This window comes from Phanerochaete carnosa (genome assembly GCF_000300595.1).
Source record: "Phanerochaete carnosa HHB-10118-sp unplaced genomic scaffold PHACAscaffold_13, whole genome shotgun sequence".
NCBI lineage: Eukaryota > Fungi > Basidiomycota > Agaricomycetes > Polyporales > Phanerochaetaceae > Phanerochaete > Phanerochaete carnosa.
Window position 1 is genome coordinate 526,408 of NW_006767640.1, and position 16,926 is coordinate 543,333.

The 16,926-nt window shown below is 56.6% G+C and overlaps 5 protein-coding genes across 5 annotated transcripts; 3 read left to right on the plus strand and 2 right to left on the minus strand.

The window, feature by feature from the left end:
* The first annotated feature begins 3 nt into the window (after positions 1–3).
* Positions 4–1,150, plus strand: PHACADRAFT_188697 (uncharacterized protein). Its single transcript, XM_007401629.1, has 4 exons — positions 4–250; positions 298–454; positions 503–592; positions 649–1,150. Exons 1-4 carry the CDS (start codon positions 192–194, stop codon positions 907–909), a joined length of 567 nt encoding a protein of 188 aa, XP_007401691.1. The 5' UTR covers positions 4–191; the 3' UTR covers positions 910–1,150.
* Positions 1,151–1,462: 312 nt separating this feature from the next.
* Positions 1,463–3,102, plus strand: PHACADRAFT_265182 (uncharacterized protein). The gene is made up of 9 exons (XM_007401630.1): positions 1,463–1,518; positions 1,578–1,642; positions 1,721–1,784; positions 1,839–2,000; positions 2,072–2,150; positions 2,202–2,272; positions 2,332–2,603; positions 2,667–2,735; positions 2,798–3,102. The coding sequence occupies exons 4-9, from the start codon at positions 1,853–1,855 to the stop codon at positions 2,990–2,992; spliced, it is 834 nt and encodes a 277-aa protein (XP_007401692.1). The 5' UTR covers positions 1,463–1,518; positions 1,578–1,642; positions 1,721–1,784; positions 1,839–1,852; the 3' UTR covers positions 2,993–3,102.
* Positions 3,103–3,442: 340 nt separating this feature from the next.
* PHACADRAFT_166995 (uncharacterized protein) lies at positions 3,443–5,719 on the minus strand (the record flags this gene model as incomplete). Its single annotated transcript, XM_007401631.1, has 6 exons — positions 3,443–3,499; positions 3,553–3,687; positions 3,739–3,950; positions 4,003–4,751; positions 4,780–5,496; positions 5,547–5,719. The coding sequence occupies 6 exons, from the start codon at positions 5,717–5,719 to the stop codon at positions 3,443–3,445; spliced, it is 2,043 nt and encodes a 680-aa protein (XP_007401693.1).
* A 1,313-nt stretch (positions 5,720–7,032) lies between these two features.
* On the minus strand, positions 7,033–8,725 carry PHACADRAFT_106493 (uncharacterized protein; the record flags this gene model as incomplete). The annotated part of the gene is made up of 4 exons (XM_007401632.1): positions 7,033–7,137; positions 7,196–7,600; positions 7,635–8,150; positions 8,210–8,725. The coding sequence occupies 4 exons, from the start codon at positions 8,723–8,725 to the stop codon at positions 7,033–7,035; spliced, it is 1,542 nt and encodes a 513-aa protein (XP_007401694.1).
* A 461-nt stretch (positions 8,726–9,186) lies between these two features.
* Positions 9,187–10,946, plus strand: PHACADRAFT_214169 (uncharacterized protein). The gene is made up of 2 exons (XM_007401633.1): positions 9,187–10,273; positions 10,326–10,946. Exons 1-2 carry the CDS (start codon positions 9,412–9,414, stop codon positions 10,721–10,723), a joined length of 1,260 nt encoding a protein of 419 aa, XP_007401695.1. The 5' UTR covers positions 9,187–9,411; the 3' UTR covers positions 10,724–10,946.
* The last annotated feature ends 5,980 nt before the right edge of the window (positions 10,947–16,926 follow it).

Below are 16,926 nucleotides of genomic sequence, written 5' to 3' on the forward strand. Positions count from 1 at the left end.
GCTCGTCGAGGTCCGTCCTCTCCTGTCTTGAATAACACTGGCGGCAACTCTAGTGGTTCAAGCTGGGCTTCATCGCATCGTCAACACCCTTCGTGAATGGCCGGCCGCACACGCTATTCTTCGGCAACGAAGTCCATTCGGCGGGTGCGGTGGGCATTGCATTCACTTCGGACGGCTCTGCAAAGCCCCGCATGGATATGGAGTTCCCTGAGCTGAATGCGATAACAGACAGGCTATTGACGGTGACAGAGTGAGTTGACAGATATCTCGGCTATCTACGTCTTGACGAAAAGTTAGCATTGAAGGAAACATGGTACACACTCTGGATGGCGCGAACCCGTCGCATCTCATCCTTTCAGCTATAGAGAAGCTAAACGGCAAAGCTACCCCAACCCACGTTGACATAGGCATCAAAGAAGACGAGTTTTTCCTGGGCGTGCACCGCGACGGCAAGGTAGGCATGAGCAAGTCAGGAAAAGCGCGTACACTCATTGTCGCGCAGCTCTACCAACTCTACACCATCCAAGGCGGAGATCCTGCCCGCGGGACTATCGCCTTGCGAAGTGATGCCACTCCTGACATTGGCTCGAAAGTGAAGGCAAGCGTTCTTTCTCTCTTATTGATACAGCCTGCTTAGACAATCTACAGATCTACCGTAAGAGTACAGATCCAGGGTTGAGGAGCCATCTCTGTGAAGGTCTGAACTTCATCACTGTCCCTCCTGAGGGCACCGCGGATTCAGGTGGAAGCGGGGAAGATGACGACCACGTCGCTGTGTTCCAGGGCACCTTCCTTGCCACCTCCGAGAACGGCTTTATCATCAGTCGTACCCGTGAGTCTGTACCATGCGAACGCTCCTGGAACTCGACCGTTACTGGCGGTCACGCCACTATTCACTGGAATGACTAGTGATCCCTCTCATTCTCTAAAAGTAGCAAGTGGGCATGTATCGTACAGTAACATGTTCTCATGTTATCAATGCCATTCCATGTAAGTCACTCTGAAGCAGACTACGATGGCATTATCGGAAGAGATGGTAGCCTTGTTGAGTATTATACATATGTAGAAGCTGAATATAATGCTGTATCCTGCTACACTCCCTATAGACCTGTGAGTTGAACCGTGACCCGCGAGCGAAATACCTGCGATTCGGCCGCGAGTCGGTATGCTCTATATATGTGTATAAATTAAACCACTGAATACGGCACTTCCCCTTGTGCTCAGCTACGTATTTGCAATAGCCTGACATCCTGTATATCCTGGTCTATTATAGGGACAAGAAGTTTCGGACTTCAGACTTTCACTTTCACCCCTTCAAGCATGGCATATCCACAAACGGACGAAAGACAATGCTGCACGTAATTGCTCTTCCACCTTCCCCTTCCCTGTGGCATGTAGTCCCACACCCCACACGGTGTTACTGTGTACCCGTGCTCATGCTGCCGCTTCGGTATTTTTGCAGTGCAGCATCGAGTTCAGTCGTACATGTCTTATTTCATAAATGCAGCTGCACGCTAGGTTAGTCTCGTTAACCATACCTTGCGTCGCAGTTCTGGCTTGCCCATTGGTCACCCAAGGGCAACCCGGGCAATGGTTTACTTATCCTGGGAGCAAGTGGCTTGGAGGCTGGAGCCGAGACTCTGTTAGGTAGTTGGTGCACTTGCGAGTGCGACCAGTGTTATTGATCCCGCGGATCCCGTCTCATCTGGTCGTTCATTACAGAATCAGCGGATCAAAGTTATCACGCTCCTCTCTGTTATCTCGGGTTTAAATCCGTCTACAAAGTGACTACGATGCGCCCCCCGATTCCTGGCAGAGACCACTACTGACAGTCTCAGGAGCTCGCGAAGACATGACGACAGAGGCCGTTCAGTTCATCAACAACTTGTCGTCCGGTGCAGGGAACCAGACCCCGCACTCGCACTCGCACAACGACGGTCCTCCGCACTCTCACGAGCATGGAGAGCACGGGCATACCCATGAGCATCTGGATAACGCAGGCAGGCCATTGGGATTTATGGGAATCACCAGACATTGATTTGCTAAACGCTGGTGCACTTTCATGTTACAGGCAAGTACTCTGAGCGCGACATGCCGGACTACAGCTCGCGCAACTTTGAAGAGAGAGGGTTCACAGTCGGCATTGGCGGGTGTGTCACAAGGATCTCATGAACTGCAGACCATGCTCATATCGTGACCAGACCCGTAGGCTCAGGCAAGACAGCGCTTACGCTCACACTGTGCCAGAGGCTGCGCAAGGAATATAATATAGGTATGCCCCTCCCCCTCCCCTCCCCCTGCTGCAAACTCACTACGCTTTCCTCCACGCAGCAACGGTGACGAACGACATATTCACGCGTGAGGATCAAGAGTTCTTGATCCGGAACAAGGCGCTGCCAGCATCGCGCATCCTCGCCATCGAGACCGGCGGGTGCCCGCACGCCGCCATCCGCGAGGATATCAGCGCGAACATGGGCGCGCTCGAGACGCTCCAGGCGCGGTACAGCTGCCAGCTGCTCTTCGTCGAGAGCGGTGGCGACAACCTCGCGGCAAACTACTCGCGCGAGCTCGCGGACTATATCATCTACGTCATTGACGTCTCAGTGCGTGCTCCCTCTCGTGAAAATACTGTCTGCTCGTTTTTGACCCATCGTTGCTGGCCATAGGGAGGAGACAAGATCCCGCGGAAGGGAGGCCCAGGCATCTCGCAGTCGGACCTGCTGGTCATCAACAAGGTACGCGCCCTGCACATCCATGTCGCGTCCGGGCCCCCGCATGCTGATTTCACGTGCCGCAGATCGACCTGGCTCCTTACGTCGGTGCCTCTTTGGAGGTCATGGCGCGCGACTCGAAACTCATGCGTGGCGACGGCCCGACAATCTTCACTAGTGTCAAGCAAGGACAGGGTGTGGACGACGTCGTGGACCTCATTATGGCGGCATGGCGGACAGCCGGCAGCCCAGGCAAGCCAGGCGCGGTCGGAGACTTCTGAAAATAAGCACCATCGAAATGAATCGCAGGGACTCTGAGTGGAAATCTCGTTTGTTCAATATGCATTTCGCACTCCAGTGTAAACCAATAGTGATAACGCAGTCTGAATTATTCTCTTCTATTGAAACATCGTATGGCACAGAGCAACAAGTGCACGGTTTTCTGGGGGCATTCAGAGAGAGGTGAGGCGACGGGACCAAGATAAACATGAATATGAGACGCGGAAGTAGGAACGAGGTCAGAGTGAGATGCTACACACGGAGATGCAATTTGACTACAGCATATATGAAGGCGAGCGAGCAGAATAACGAAAGTGCGGATCGCGTCAAAGTAAACCAAAATAACGAGGCAATCGGGAGATCGTCCTTTGGGTAAGGAAACCTCACAAGGGAGGATTTAGTGAGAAGATGAAGACGAAGGGCGATGAGAGAATTTTGCCACGACAGGCTACCTACGCGATGGCAGCTTCAGGGGTCGTGGATGGCGGGTCGCCTGGGACATTCACACCCTGCAAATGAATGTGAGAATGCCATCGCGGACGACCAAAAGCAGTCAGCATACCTTTGTGCGACATGCGGGACAGTTGTTGCGGCCAATCTGAAGCCATTTGTCGACGCAGTCCTTGTGGAACGCGTGGCGACATGTCATCAGACGAAGCTCGGTATCCGGCTCGTAGTCGTCCAGACATACAAGACACTAGAAAATGTTGAGCAGCTGCGCACTCAAGAGCAGTTCGATAGGACTTACCCTATCAACGCAATTCGACGCTACGCGACCTTCCTCCTCAAGCCTCGGTAGCTCGGACGCCTTGACGATCTGCAAGCCCGACTTATCGATGTCCTCCCGCGTCGCAGTTGGGGGCTTGACTTGACCGAGGAGTTCAGCAAGCTCCCACAGGGCTTCGTACGAGTCAAGATTGTCAGAACCCGTCACCATATGGTGGTTGGGAGGATAGTACCCTTAGAAGAAACGCTGAGTCCAGCACTGGATTATGAAAAGGAAAGCACATACCTCCAATGACATATATGAGGAATGTACGCGACCCACTGCCGTCCGCGTTACGCCGTGCCTGCGAACCTCGCCTGCCGGGGCGCCATGTCCGCAGCGCATTAGCAGCCCTCGACGGCCATCGGCGCCCGCGGGGCGTCGTGGGCCTTGAGGAGCCATCCTCAGCGGGAGCAGCTTGGTCGGTCGGTGAACTCGGCCTAGGATGTATGTGCGTCGCCTCATCTTCCGGTTCGTCTGATTCCACTACGTCGACAGACTGCAAGCCCACGACAATCACAGGAACTACGACACTCGCATGTGCATTGAGCGTCGGGATGTCTGTCAGAGGCGAGCGCGGCGAGTCGGGCCCAGATTCGCTCTCACTGGAGGACGAGCGCGTCAGTGGCGGTGGTCCCGACGTCGAAGCACCCAGACCGGTCTCATGTACAGAAGCGAAGCTGTTGCCGCCTGGTCGAGGCGAAACAGTCGCCTGTGTCTGTGCGTGCGTTGCAGGGATTGGATCGAAACGATATATGCGCCACAAGTTGATGGCAGGACGTTCGCGACGTCGGTTCTCAGCTGGTTCTGTATGAGCAGGATGGTCCTGGGCGATGGAGTCGGGTATGGGAGTTGGTGTACGAAGTGGCTGGTCTGTGATAGTCTGATGATCAGAGCTGTCGGATCCTGCACCATCAGCATCATGGAAGCTCTCGTCAGAATCAGAGTCGGCGTCGTCGGCGAGCGGCGGAGGATCGTCATCATTCCCCAGTAAGCTCCTCGTCATCGTCAGCTCCGGTAGACGGTATGGGGGTTGGAGGACGAGACGCTACTCGTTCCGGTTCTTGTGCTTGCGCCTGTTCCACGACATCCGGACTCCCGGATGGAGGCTCCACAGAGACATCGGCACCCTGAGAGGCTACAGTGGAAGGTTCTTCGCCGAGGATCGTCCTGAGGTCGTTCTGCAGGTTCGCGAGGAATCGCTCAAAACTGCCCTCAGGAGGACTACCGCCAGAGTCTGTAATCGACGGGAAGAAAGCATGCGGTGGGCTGGCGGACTCCTGCCTTCTCTCACTGGTGCTGTTGCTGGGGTTGTGAGCCAGACCAAGACCCGCATTCAGCGCTCGTGCCATCTCTGCAAGCATCATCTCGCCCGGACGCATGCGTGGGTTGCCGCCTCCTGGTGTAGTAGCACCAGGCCCATCCTCTGCTGGTCGATCAGACGGACCATTACTACGCGAGTTCAGGCCAACGCGTTCCCGAATACTGTCCCAAACATTCCGAATGCGGTCCCTGCTGTCCTGTGGCGCTGAAGTAGGGTTCGAGTTCAGACCCAGACCTGATAAGCCACCAAGTCCGCCTAAAGCGCCTAGACCTGCGGTAGGAGTCGGGGAAAGTGGCCGTGTGCTTGTCTGCGGAGACGGTGGGCTCGAGGATGGGTTCGAACTGGGTGGGCTGTTCGGGTTGTTCAGACTGAGCCCAGGAGAGAACAAGGACGCCGCCGTCGCGGCCGCAGCAACACTGTACAAGCAATAATTAGATATGTCGTATTGCAGAAGGCAGTCACGCACCTGAGGAGCGTGCCAAGAACATCGATAGACCCTGGCGAGAGACCACGAGAATGGCTGGGCTGTTCTGACAGAGTGCTGCTTTGGGTCTCTGCTGCTGAGGAAGGGCTGCCGTCCATGGTAGACGGCGGACTGTCATCGATATGCGATCTGAGATCGGCCTCGGGCGATGACATTGTATGCGCGTGTAAGCTGGTGTCTGAGCCCCTGCCTGAGCGCATGAACGAGGACAGCCTGCTGCGTCCGGCGTGTCGATCCTCCAAGCGCGTGGAAGAGCGAGGATTAGACACAGAGCTTGCGCGGCGACGTATGGGCGGCTCTTGCGGTGCAGAATGGAGAGCTGTTGAGGGCCGAGAGCTTGGCGTAGCGGGTGGCGGATGCGCGGGCGAAGAAAGGGTCTGTGATGGCGGCGCATGGGGAGTATCGGTAGTATTAACGACACCTTGCACAACGACAAGTGTACCTGGAGGCGGAAAAGCCTGAGGAACGCCATGTTGTAGGTGGCCTGCGTTTGTGTTCGGGGGCGCCGACTCTGGAGGAGAGGCACTCGTGACAATCTCGGAGCCAGTAGGTGACGGTTCCGCCCGGCCAGTCAAGAATTCTGCGACTTCCCTTCGGATATCCTCAGGAGTAGGGTACGTAGGTACTGGATTGCTGGACTCGGCGGCAGCGGAATTTGGTGTGTGCGGTGTGAGATTATTCGGGGAAGCGAGTCCATTCGCAGGTTCGGGCGGCCTCTCCTCTTCAGAGGATTCAACGCCCAGTGTCGAGGAGCGTGCAGCAGTATGGGACGCAGAACTATCACTGGGTTGCGACTGAGAAGGCGTACCAGAAGATACGACTACAGCTGAGGCTCCGCTGCCTACACCTTCCCTATCTCCTCCAAAAATGCCAGACTGCTGTGCGGGCTCCGGTAGGCTCGAGAGCTGTGTGGGGGCCTTGGAGAAGCGTTTCGACGAGCGCCATCGCTTGCGTAGAGATTGCGAAGGTTCAAGGTCAGACGTAATACTATCTTTCCTAGACCGGGAGGACGAGGGTGATGACGACGACGAGGGGACTAAACCCAGGATACTGCGGCGTAATGCGGCGCGTTTGCCTTTCTTCTTCTCGGTCTGGGTGTCCTGTACGGGTGATTCGGAAGCTTCTGAGCTGGTGGACTCTGCAATTGTAGGATCCTGCGGAGGCTCTGGAGCAGAGCCTTGTCGTTGAGCAGCGCGTTGGCGTGAATTCGCCTGTCCCATCGTCCGTGAAAAAGGAAAGAGTGACTGTCAAGTAGAAAAGAAAGAGAATATGAGATGTGGAGGATCGGGGCCGCCAGCGACAACGACGGCGGGGGGCAAGTTTGTCGTGGCCGTGCGTGAGGCAGGCGCGGGGGCTGTTGCCTACGCCAGGGTGACGCCCGACCACGCCACATGTCCCGCATAAGGCTCAACTTGGAAGCTTCATCTCGTAGAGGAATGACGATACGCAGGTGTAACAAACAATAGTACTACCGAGACGAACGAGGTACGACGACAATCCCCACGTTGCGAGCACTACCCGAACTCTGATCGAATAAATTCACGAGGCGGACCTGCCAACACATCCCGAGACTCTGCGATATGAACGCTCGTCAGTCTCGATGACGACATGCCTCGTACACTCCCACTCACCGCAAGTTGCTCCTGCAACCATAGCTTGCGGTCTAGCAGGATGAAACTCTCGACGACAGGCCCCAAGACACATCGAAGTAAGTGGAAAACCTCCAGGCGACTCTCCATGACACCGTCCCTAGCAACCCCAGCCATTTCGACGCCGAGCTTCTCCTGGGCAATGGTAAGGAAGCCTTCCCAGCCTCGGTATGCAGAGTCACTCAATCTTCCCAATCGCCTCAACTCTCGAGTTCTTCCGCTCAAAAATGGTTGCTCTTCGAGGTTTTGAGACAAGATGCCAGATAGTAGTGCCCTCCACGCAATTTTTCGGACAGCAAGAGAAGCGTCATCGAGCGCAGCGTCGGTCCGGCCCCATTGCAGCGGCATTTGTGCAGCAAGCTGGAGGTGACTCTCCGCAAAGCTCACCTTGCGTCCAGTAAGCGATGTGCAGTCTACAGACGATCAGATTGCCGGTTGTCAAAAGGATTAGCGGATTTAGCTTACCTTCCTGCCTAAGCAGATTGTAGCAGCAGCCCACGACCAGCCCGGCGGCAGGTCTCCACGAGATTTCCCCTTCTTGCGCCGCTCGCAGTTGGCGCACAAAGGCTCGCAAGACATCCAAAGTCAAGGATCCACAGGCGTGCAAAGCTACAAGGATAACCGGAGTGTTGCTAGCGCTGTCTTCAGTCGATGTATGCGCGAAATCCCGCTGTGATTGTTTCGTAGTCCACTCCTTAGTGACTGTGACCAGGGAATCTGCTGTAATGACGATCTTTTTGTACGCCAGCCTTGTGGTTGTGTCGTCCAAGGATACAGAGCTGGCCTGGCCGTTCTCTCCTTCGACCTTCTTCCTCTTCCCTTGTGCCCGTTTTGCGTCCTGTTCGCGTCGTGCCGCGCCCTCCTCTTGTACAGAGCTCCAATCTACGGCCAGTACACTGATATTACAGTCGTCGCGGAGGGCTCGGGACAAGTAAGCCTACTGATAGGAGCAGTGAATGCTATCGCATGATAGTGCACAAGGGTTAGAGGACGGACCTGTCCCGCACCAACGTCAACTGCATGGCGGACGATCGTTCCATGAGCCGCTAGGTCAGACAGTACGTTAGCGGCGTACTTGGACATGTACTGCACTTCGTGTGTCTTTTTGGGCGACATGCCGTGTAGATTCACGTTTCTGGGAAAGACCTTGGTTGTGGGAGTGTAGCCATCTCGCCGCTCCCGCTTTGGAATCGTAGCTTCTGCTCCTTGGCTGCGATTGAGCTGCAGTCCGCGTGCATGGCGCAAGTATTCGCGCAACAAAGCGGGGATGTGCACGAAATCGCCTTCGTCCACAGGTGTATCCTGGGCATAGTACCGCCAGAGTAGCCGCCATTTTGGCTCTGCATTCGGGGTCGGTTCGCCGGCCCAGCCCCACCATGATAACCAGGGCTCGGGCGGTGTAAAACCTGGCGTGACCGTGGTATTTGGGTGAAGCGAGAACAAGAACCCAATCTCTGACCGGCGCAAAAACGCCTCGAGCTCGTCCAGAAATTGGCTTTCTTGCTCGTCCATGGGAAGTCTGACAGACGCAAAACTGTACCAGCGCAAGTCGATATGGCTCAGAGCGGCTAGAACTGTTTTACGGAAGTGGTTACTGGTAGAACCGAAAACGGCATGACACGCTTGTCAATCGAAATTGAGAAGTTCATTCTGCCAATTAGACCCTCTACTTCCTCCCACTGATCTCCTCTTGCTCTCGACCATCACACACCTCAGGTGATGACGATGTCCAAAGCAGCCAGAATAATAGACCATGTTTCACCGGTGACCGGGACACACTACGGCGGAACTGCCAGAGCGGGCCATCCCATGTCGGGACAGGGGCCGACATTGATGTTGACCGCAATGCACGACCTCGCCGTTCCTCTCGAGTCTCGAGGCACTCTCACTTGATTCAAATCACGCCATATCAGCTAGCATAGACCACGGTAAGCACAGGTCTCGCATTTTTCTTGGGATTACAGTAGCTTATAAACCACTTGGCCCTAGAGTCTCGGCGGCGCGCCTCGCCACAGGAACCCAGCAGCTGCGAACTCTATCTTAACCGACCCACTTTAAAACACGAACAGGGCGGGTTTCTAAGGACACTGGGTCGTTGGTCGTTGCGAGGATAAAGGTGTGTGTACCTGAGATGGAGTCGGAGGTTGTAGCGCGCTTGCGACGTAGTTAACCTTGTATGAGCTTTGCAGCTTCGCACGATGACCGGACCAGCGACGAAGCAGAAGAAGATGTCTCTCGCTCCTCCGAAATCGAAGACAAAGCAGCCAAAGCAGTTTAAGCCTTCGACGCCACCTTCTGCGGCGAAAATTCCACACCTTTCCAACGAGCTCATTGCCCGTATCGTCGACTTCCTCCAGGATGATGCGCAGACTCTTAAGAGTTGCAGTCTGGCGTCTCATTCTTTTCTCTCATTTTCACGGCGATTGCTCTTCAATATCGTACACCTCAACCTCCGAAACTCTCAAACATTTATTAAAATCCTCGAGTCAAGTCCAGGCGTAGGCTCGTTTGTGAAGGAGGTGCATGTCACAGTGAGTGCCCACGAGTCGCCACCATGGGTCGACAAACACCTATTCTCGATCTCGGAGAAGCTACCAAAAGCCACCGCGCTTTATCTGAAGGGCAAGGCAATCTTCACCGCTACGCCCATTCTGGGGTTTCGGGCCATCAGGAGTCTGCATCTCCTCGGCTGCGAGCTAGACTCTACGAACACCTTTCTGACGCTTCTCGGATCCTTTCCCCACCTGGAGATAGTATATGCAAACGAAATGGTTGTTTATCGCGAGAGCGCAACCGCCAGCAAGGAGCTCAGGCTGCTGCCCGATCGAAGGCCGAACAACTTCAAGTCATTCACCTCTAACTCATGTCGATTGGATCCGGATAGGTTTGCGGCGTTCATAGTCGATTCTGGCTTCCACAAGACGCTGGATTATTTCGCTAGCTGTCCGCTGCAGGACACTTCCTTGCCTGCGCTTGGGACGATCATTGGGGCGTGTGGCCCACGACTTAAGCAGCTGAAGATCGCTTTGGTCTCTATGAAAGAGCAGGGCGGCTTCATAGGTACGTCCTTGTGCGCAGTCTCCCGCCATGAAAACTAACCTCCGGCGCGCAGAGCCCCTGAAGAAACACGTCGACCTCACGCTCAACACGGGCCTTGTCATCCTCGAGCTCTGCTCGCCCGCCGCGTACGCGCGTCTGTATGGCGCGGACGATCTCTCCTTCGAGTGGTTCCCGCACCTACTCTCACAGGTCTCGTCGCCGTACATCGAGGAGCTCGGCTTCTACCTCTGGCAGGAGGACCTGGACGAGCTCGTGTCTCCGCCATGGGACCAGATCGTCCGCCTACTCGGCACACCGCAGTTTTCGTCCCTCAAGCGCGTCGCGTTCCACGTCTGGGGCGAGGAGCCCATGATGAGCATGATAGTCGCCACCGTCCGGCGCATGTTTGCCGAGTTCGAAGAGCGGGGCATCCTGCGCATCGACTCGACGCCAGACCCGGCTTGCATATAGAGTTTTACTTGGTTATTTAACATTGTAAGTCCTCTTTGTCGAGGTACAACTGATATCGTGCTGAGCGAGGCTGTTTAGTTTTTATGCGTACATATCTCGTTGGGTATATTTTTCATAGGGTATATTTTTCATATTTCATTTATGGTATCTTCAATAGTGGGTGGGTTGCATACCCGAGTGCTCCAGGGTTCATTCTACAGTCGGAATCAATACACATCTTCCCTTGTCCCGTCTTCACTCTGCGAGCACGAAAGGTTTTGGACTGGGCACTCACAAGTGCACGCCCCAGGGTCATGTCGTATCGTGGAGGGCCCATATGTCGCGTCAAATACGTCCTTACTCATTGCGGTCTGGGGCCGTGGCCAAATGTTACTTGAGTAAGCTGGTGAGCGAAATGACTATATTGTGCTTACATGCCGGACCGCTTTCAATCTCTAGGACGAGGCAGAAACCGTTCTAGAAGGGAGCAACGGGGCCCGCGAGCTGTACCAGACGGCGAGAAGGAGTGTATCTTGTCAGGCAACAGAGCCGGGTTGACAAAGCTTCGCTGAAGGCCCCCACCAGTCAATCTCCTCTCCTTGGTGCCCTTACTCAAGCGAGATGTCGGATTCGACAAACGACCCAACAATGGCCACACGACATATACAACATGCACTTTCGAATAATCGTCTCATTACGAGCTCCGAATCGGAGGAGGATGCTCACTGCCCAGTTCGAGCATCCCAGGCTCTGCCGCGTCGTACCGCCTTCGGGAGTCCGTTAAGAAACCGTTCCTATGTCGGACCTGCACAGATCGCACATTGGACTCGCCTTCTGTACAGTTGTCGCTGAGCCTGTCTTCCTAGTCGAGGCAATACGTCATATCCGCAACCCATGAAGACAACATCCAGGTATTCGTGTTTCACGGTAGTACTATAGTCTCCGGGGATGGTATAGTACTACGACGTACTAATTTCTGTGCTTCGGTGGGCACACTTGACGTGTTCCAACGTTACCGTATATGCTCGGCGCCATGCATAAAAATCTTCCGTGTTCCGCCACAGATTAATATTGCTTCGCGACGAGACCTTGCAAATAAGGTTCAGCAAACAAATACACGACCGCGACATTGTTTCGCTCTGCCAGTTGAGCAAACCACCACTACTATGGATGCTAGTACTTCGCGGGCTGTGCGCATCGCCTCGACGACCTTCCAGGAGGAACTCGGCTGCCAAATATAACGTTACCAGCCGCGTCTTCCGGTTTACAACAAAAACAGAAATCCAGCGGAAATGCACATACGCGCCTCCTCACCTCCGAGGTCCCTTTCCTGATACGAGATCAGACCCAGGACGCGCTGCTTCTGCCCGAACAACGAGCAGCAAGATCCGAACGCTTTGCGAAACACCAAGCCACCCCCTCGCCCCTACCAAACTCGCCCCAAGCTGGCGACCACAATCAGCGAAATCAAACCCAAACCATGGGGCTTCTCTCGCTCGCTCGCACGCAAGGAAAAAAAAAGATGTCGACGCAAATGGCTTGTCCATCTCCTGGTTGTGCGCGCCCCGCAGCTCGATGTGCATCCCCATCGCTGCTCGCCTGATAGGCACCACCAGCGGGGCATCACCATCATCATCAACAAACGACCGAGCATCATCTAGTGCAGCCCGACAATGGTGATTCCGGCGACGCATCTCCTGTCGCGATGGGAAGAACCAGGGCTGAGCGCTGAGCAGAGAAGCACCAAGACAGAAAAAGAGCGTGGACGAAAGGATCGTCGGGCACGGTCTTGCGTGTGCGACGGCCCCCCCCCTCCCCCCCCAACGAACAGAACAGGAACCACACGCGGCCGCACCTGAGCTCCCGCCTCGCCTCCGCGGCTGTGCCGTGGGACGGGGTTCGCAGTGGAGCAGCAGGGCGGTGGCGGGGTTTCGGTTCGGTGCGTGTGCGGACGCTGACGTGGGGTGAGGTCGGGCAGGGCGGCGGTGGCGAAGGTGTGTTTCGTGGCTGGGCCCACGGCCGCGGCCGCTCCCTGCGCGCGTCCTCCGAGAGCCTGTGTGCGTGCTCTTGCCAGTGGGCAGGGATCTGTGGCAAAGGGAGAGTGCAGCACCATCACCAGGGCGTGTGTATCAGCGCGTGGCGCATCGATGCTCCCACGCACGATGTGCTTGGATAAGGAGGGACATTCGACGCGCCGGTGGGAGTGGGAGCGGCGCGGTATCGTTATGGCTCTCCGCGCAACCAGGATCGTTCGTCAGGCCCGACGTTCCGCGGACGTTTTCCTGGCGGGCCGTTGCGACGTCCAGGCGTGCCCCTCCGTCCGTGGACCGCAGAGTGCGAGACGTTGGTGGGAGACACGACTCGCGGTGTTCTGCGCGCAGCGGACCGACGGGGCCCCTCGCAGGGACGTCTACTTTTACCAACGCGCAACACAAGACACGAGTAAACATCATCGGCGGCGCAAACACGCATCTCGGCGCGGAGCAGCAGCAGCAGCACGCGCGACCGGCATCGAGGCGCAGCCCGATGATGATGATGATGCACAGACGAGCTTCGGACCCTTTTCTGTTGATAGATCCTGCCAAAGGGCCTGCCGGCGGGACGGTGCTTCGCGGCGCGTCATCGGTGACTCTGCGTGCCGCCGCGAGGGCTGCCGCGGCACGAGGAGCAGCGAGCCTGCGGTAGGAGACGTGGAATGATGGAGCGCCTTCGCCGGTCGTGCACAAGTTTTTGCCTTGCGGTGTGTCCTGCGTGCTTGGGTGGTTGGTCTAAAAGAAAATTTTAGGTGATGCTGCCGTCGCTCCTTGCCTTTGAGGCATGTGCACTGTAAATCACTGGTGGCATCATCATGGCATCGACCACAATGTCAACAGTTTGTTCGAGGAAGCATCATCATACAGAGGTGTGCTCACCTTGCGCACTTTTACGCTCTGCTGAACGCCACGCCAAGTCATGCCTGCGGGGGCGGTGATCTTGCAGTGTTGAGAGATTAAAGCGTGAGCTAAGCACTGACGAGTCGTTGGGTGGAATAAATCCTCGAAATCGTTGCTTGCATCGTACAGCAAAGTGGGGGTGGTTTGTCAAAGCGAGTCCCGGCCAAGGCACCAGCGTGCAAAGCCTGCAAGCGCCACGTGGCGCTTTTCCCACGGCTTCCGTGCCTATGTGGGAAAGATGGCTTGTTCCGGACTTGTTCACGAACTGCAGCGCACATGCAAATATTGCATAGTGCCCCCGTGACGAACGTTTGAATCTCTCAAACTTACGACCCCTACCGGAAGTTCTTGCAATTTAGTTCGACGCGTGCAACATTCGGGAGGCCACCGCATCTTCACTTTCATCACCATCTCCTGGCACCATCATCCCGTAATCATCCTCTTAGGTTTTCAGGTGACCCAACTTACCCAGCGCATGTTCCGCTTCAAATGAGTCTCATTGTCTCATTGTAGACTCGTCGCACTCGATGGGCTGGGCCGTGGCGCGCTGTCCAGGCGCTGGAATGGTTCCCATCTCTCTTTACGTATTGCACACGCTTCGGGGCGCGTACATAATGAAGTCTCAGATACATTGTGTGTGTGTGTGTGCCTTGGCGCCTCGCAGGCCCGAACAGAATCTGACGCATTGTGTGCAAATGACTTGGACTGCCGGGGCCACTGCGCTGGGCTCCCGACCCTGGACTAAGACCGTGTGGATTGGTAGAGATGATGTAATGGCGCGTGCCCTCGTACGCGGCGAAGCGGGCGGGCGTTGATGTGGACATGTACAGCCATGGAGGCATCTCAGATGGCTCTCGGCGGCCGCTGTGACAGCTGCAAAGGCTAACGGTCCTGTGCGAGCCCGGTGATCCGCCCAGGCTCAGGCTCCAGTGCACCCGCACTAGCGCACCTTACTCTGGTTTCGCGTCCTGGCTTCGCACGGCCAGAGGCATTCCATGCCTGGAATCATCCTTGGGAACGTCCGTGTGCAATCCACCCGACCCAACGAGCCTGCCTTTCTCGGGGCCGTGGGAAGCCCACTACAAGGGTCCGAAGAGTCAAGAATGCTTGCATCCCGCACGCGTGGGAACTTCCCCCGCCGCGCTGCTCGCGGACGTTCGCACAGAGCTGGCACCGCCACCCGCTCGAAGGGAAAGCACATCTCACCTCAATCTTTGGCGGTCTCGGTCTGGTCATCGCGCCGTTCGCGTGAAGGGCAAAAGGACAGGCGATGAAGCGGTGTCAAGCTGTCGCAGATGCAGATCCATGTCACGCCAGTGTGTGGCCAGCCTTAGCTTGCCTTTGAGTCGCCGACACACACACACAACAGACAGCGGACCAGGCCCAAAAACCTTTTTCGATGTTTTCTGTCAAACCCGCGGGCGCTCCGCCGTCGCGGGGCCCTGGGCATGCCGGCAGAGCCAGCTTCTGGAGGCGATTGTGCGGCGTGCGCGAGGGTGGGAGACGAGACCCGGCGGGCGCGGTGCATGCGTGTCTGCTGTGGCGTCGCCGCACTCGCGCACTGCCGTGTCGGTGGCCCCCGTTGTACGTTAGTGCCAGGAACACAGTGGTGTGCAACCCCCGCGGGAGGCGTGGACCAGCGACAATTCCTACCTCGCGAACTCGGACGCATCGGCTCCGACGCTTGGCTGGGCACTGCGCATGCTGTGCCTGCTAGTGTTTTCTGTTTCGAGCCTAGCGCGCCCTGCAGGCTGCGCTGCACAGCGCTAGCGGCGAGCGGGACGAGGCAACGGTGCACCTCGGTGTGACGAGAGCAACGCTGATCTTCGCCCGCCTTCTAGCTGCATTTCGAACGTCCCGACGAACCTTGTGCAAGGGCCCCCCGTTGTCCAATACACCGCTGCTAGTCCGCGCGCAAGCACTTTATGCCTCGTATGTCTGTGTCGTCCCGACGCACCGCAGCGAGCCATAGACGGTGTTCCCTGCATGACCCACCCCTCTTCTGATGTGTGGCGGGCTGGGTAACCGCTCCACGGCGCCACCGCATATATTGCTGATCCCACATCACGCGTACCTTCCATAAATGTCTAAACAGCCTCTGCGCGTGCCTTGCCGGTTTTCCTAGGATGCCTGCCTCCGCCGCCGCCGCCCCGTTATGTCCTCGATCTCTCGCCTGTCGCCTTGTCCCGCATTGGTATCTCGCCTATCGCTGCTGTTGTCCTCCCGCACCCTGTTCGATCTCTCGCCCGCTTTGTGATAGAGCGTACGATGGGGGGCGATAGCGCGCTGGCACATGATGCACGACACCGAGCATGCAGAAAATGCAAAACAATACGCGTGTGGCTGTTCTTGTTTGCCATGCATGGTGCATGTTTTCTGCCGTCTCGAGGGATGTCCTAGCCGCGCACTGTTAGCCCCCAGAAAATTATTATTACCATCGTCTTGTGCAGATGGCGACATGTGCATGAACGGACGGATGCTGAGTATATCGAAGAATTTTCCAGCATGGCGCCATGGCGCACTGCCAAAACCCCGTCGAATGCAAACCGTATCATGCATGCATGCAGTAATGTGCCCGAGCTGGAGTATTGGAGCACACTCGAAGCCCGCGACGGGTGGGTCCGTCTAGAACGCACATCGAGCTGGGCAGCTCCAGCCCAGCGCGGCGCGTGACCTCATCCGCCCCTCGCGGCGAATCCTCTGCGCGCCGTTCGTCCTACGTTTCCCCGCGCGAATCTACCACAGCACCGGCGACGTGCTATCTCTCTCTCTCGCGCCCAGAGTCCGCTTCAAGTAAACACGCCACTGACCGCCGCGGTTGGCCTGTACGCATGGCCGCGATCCGTGGTACACGTCAACGAAAATGCGTCTGCAAAAACAAAAACAAAAAAAGGGACGCACTGTGCCAGCGCGCGTGAGCACATGCCAGCAGCCCTCCCGCGAAAGTATTGAGTGAAGGAGACGACGACGACGACACGCCGAGCGCGCGCACCGCCTGCACAGGAAGGCATCACGAACCCTTGGCAGGATCTATCACGCGAAGAGCTCAGCCCGCCGTGCCTTCTCATGCGTGCACATGCGGCGCATCCCCCTCCTTGGGGCCTTCTGCGAGCACTCTGTACAGTTTTGCCACACCACGCGCCGCAGCAGCAGCAGCAGCAGCATCCCCCCACCTTCGATTTCTCAGGCGCGAACTGCTCCCGCAACGCAACGCGGGCTCTTTGCCAGGGCATCGGAACCTATCGCAACGCACGCACGCACGCACGGCAGTCCGCCAAAAAGGGTAAGAGT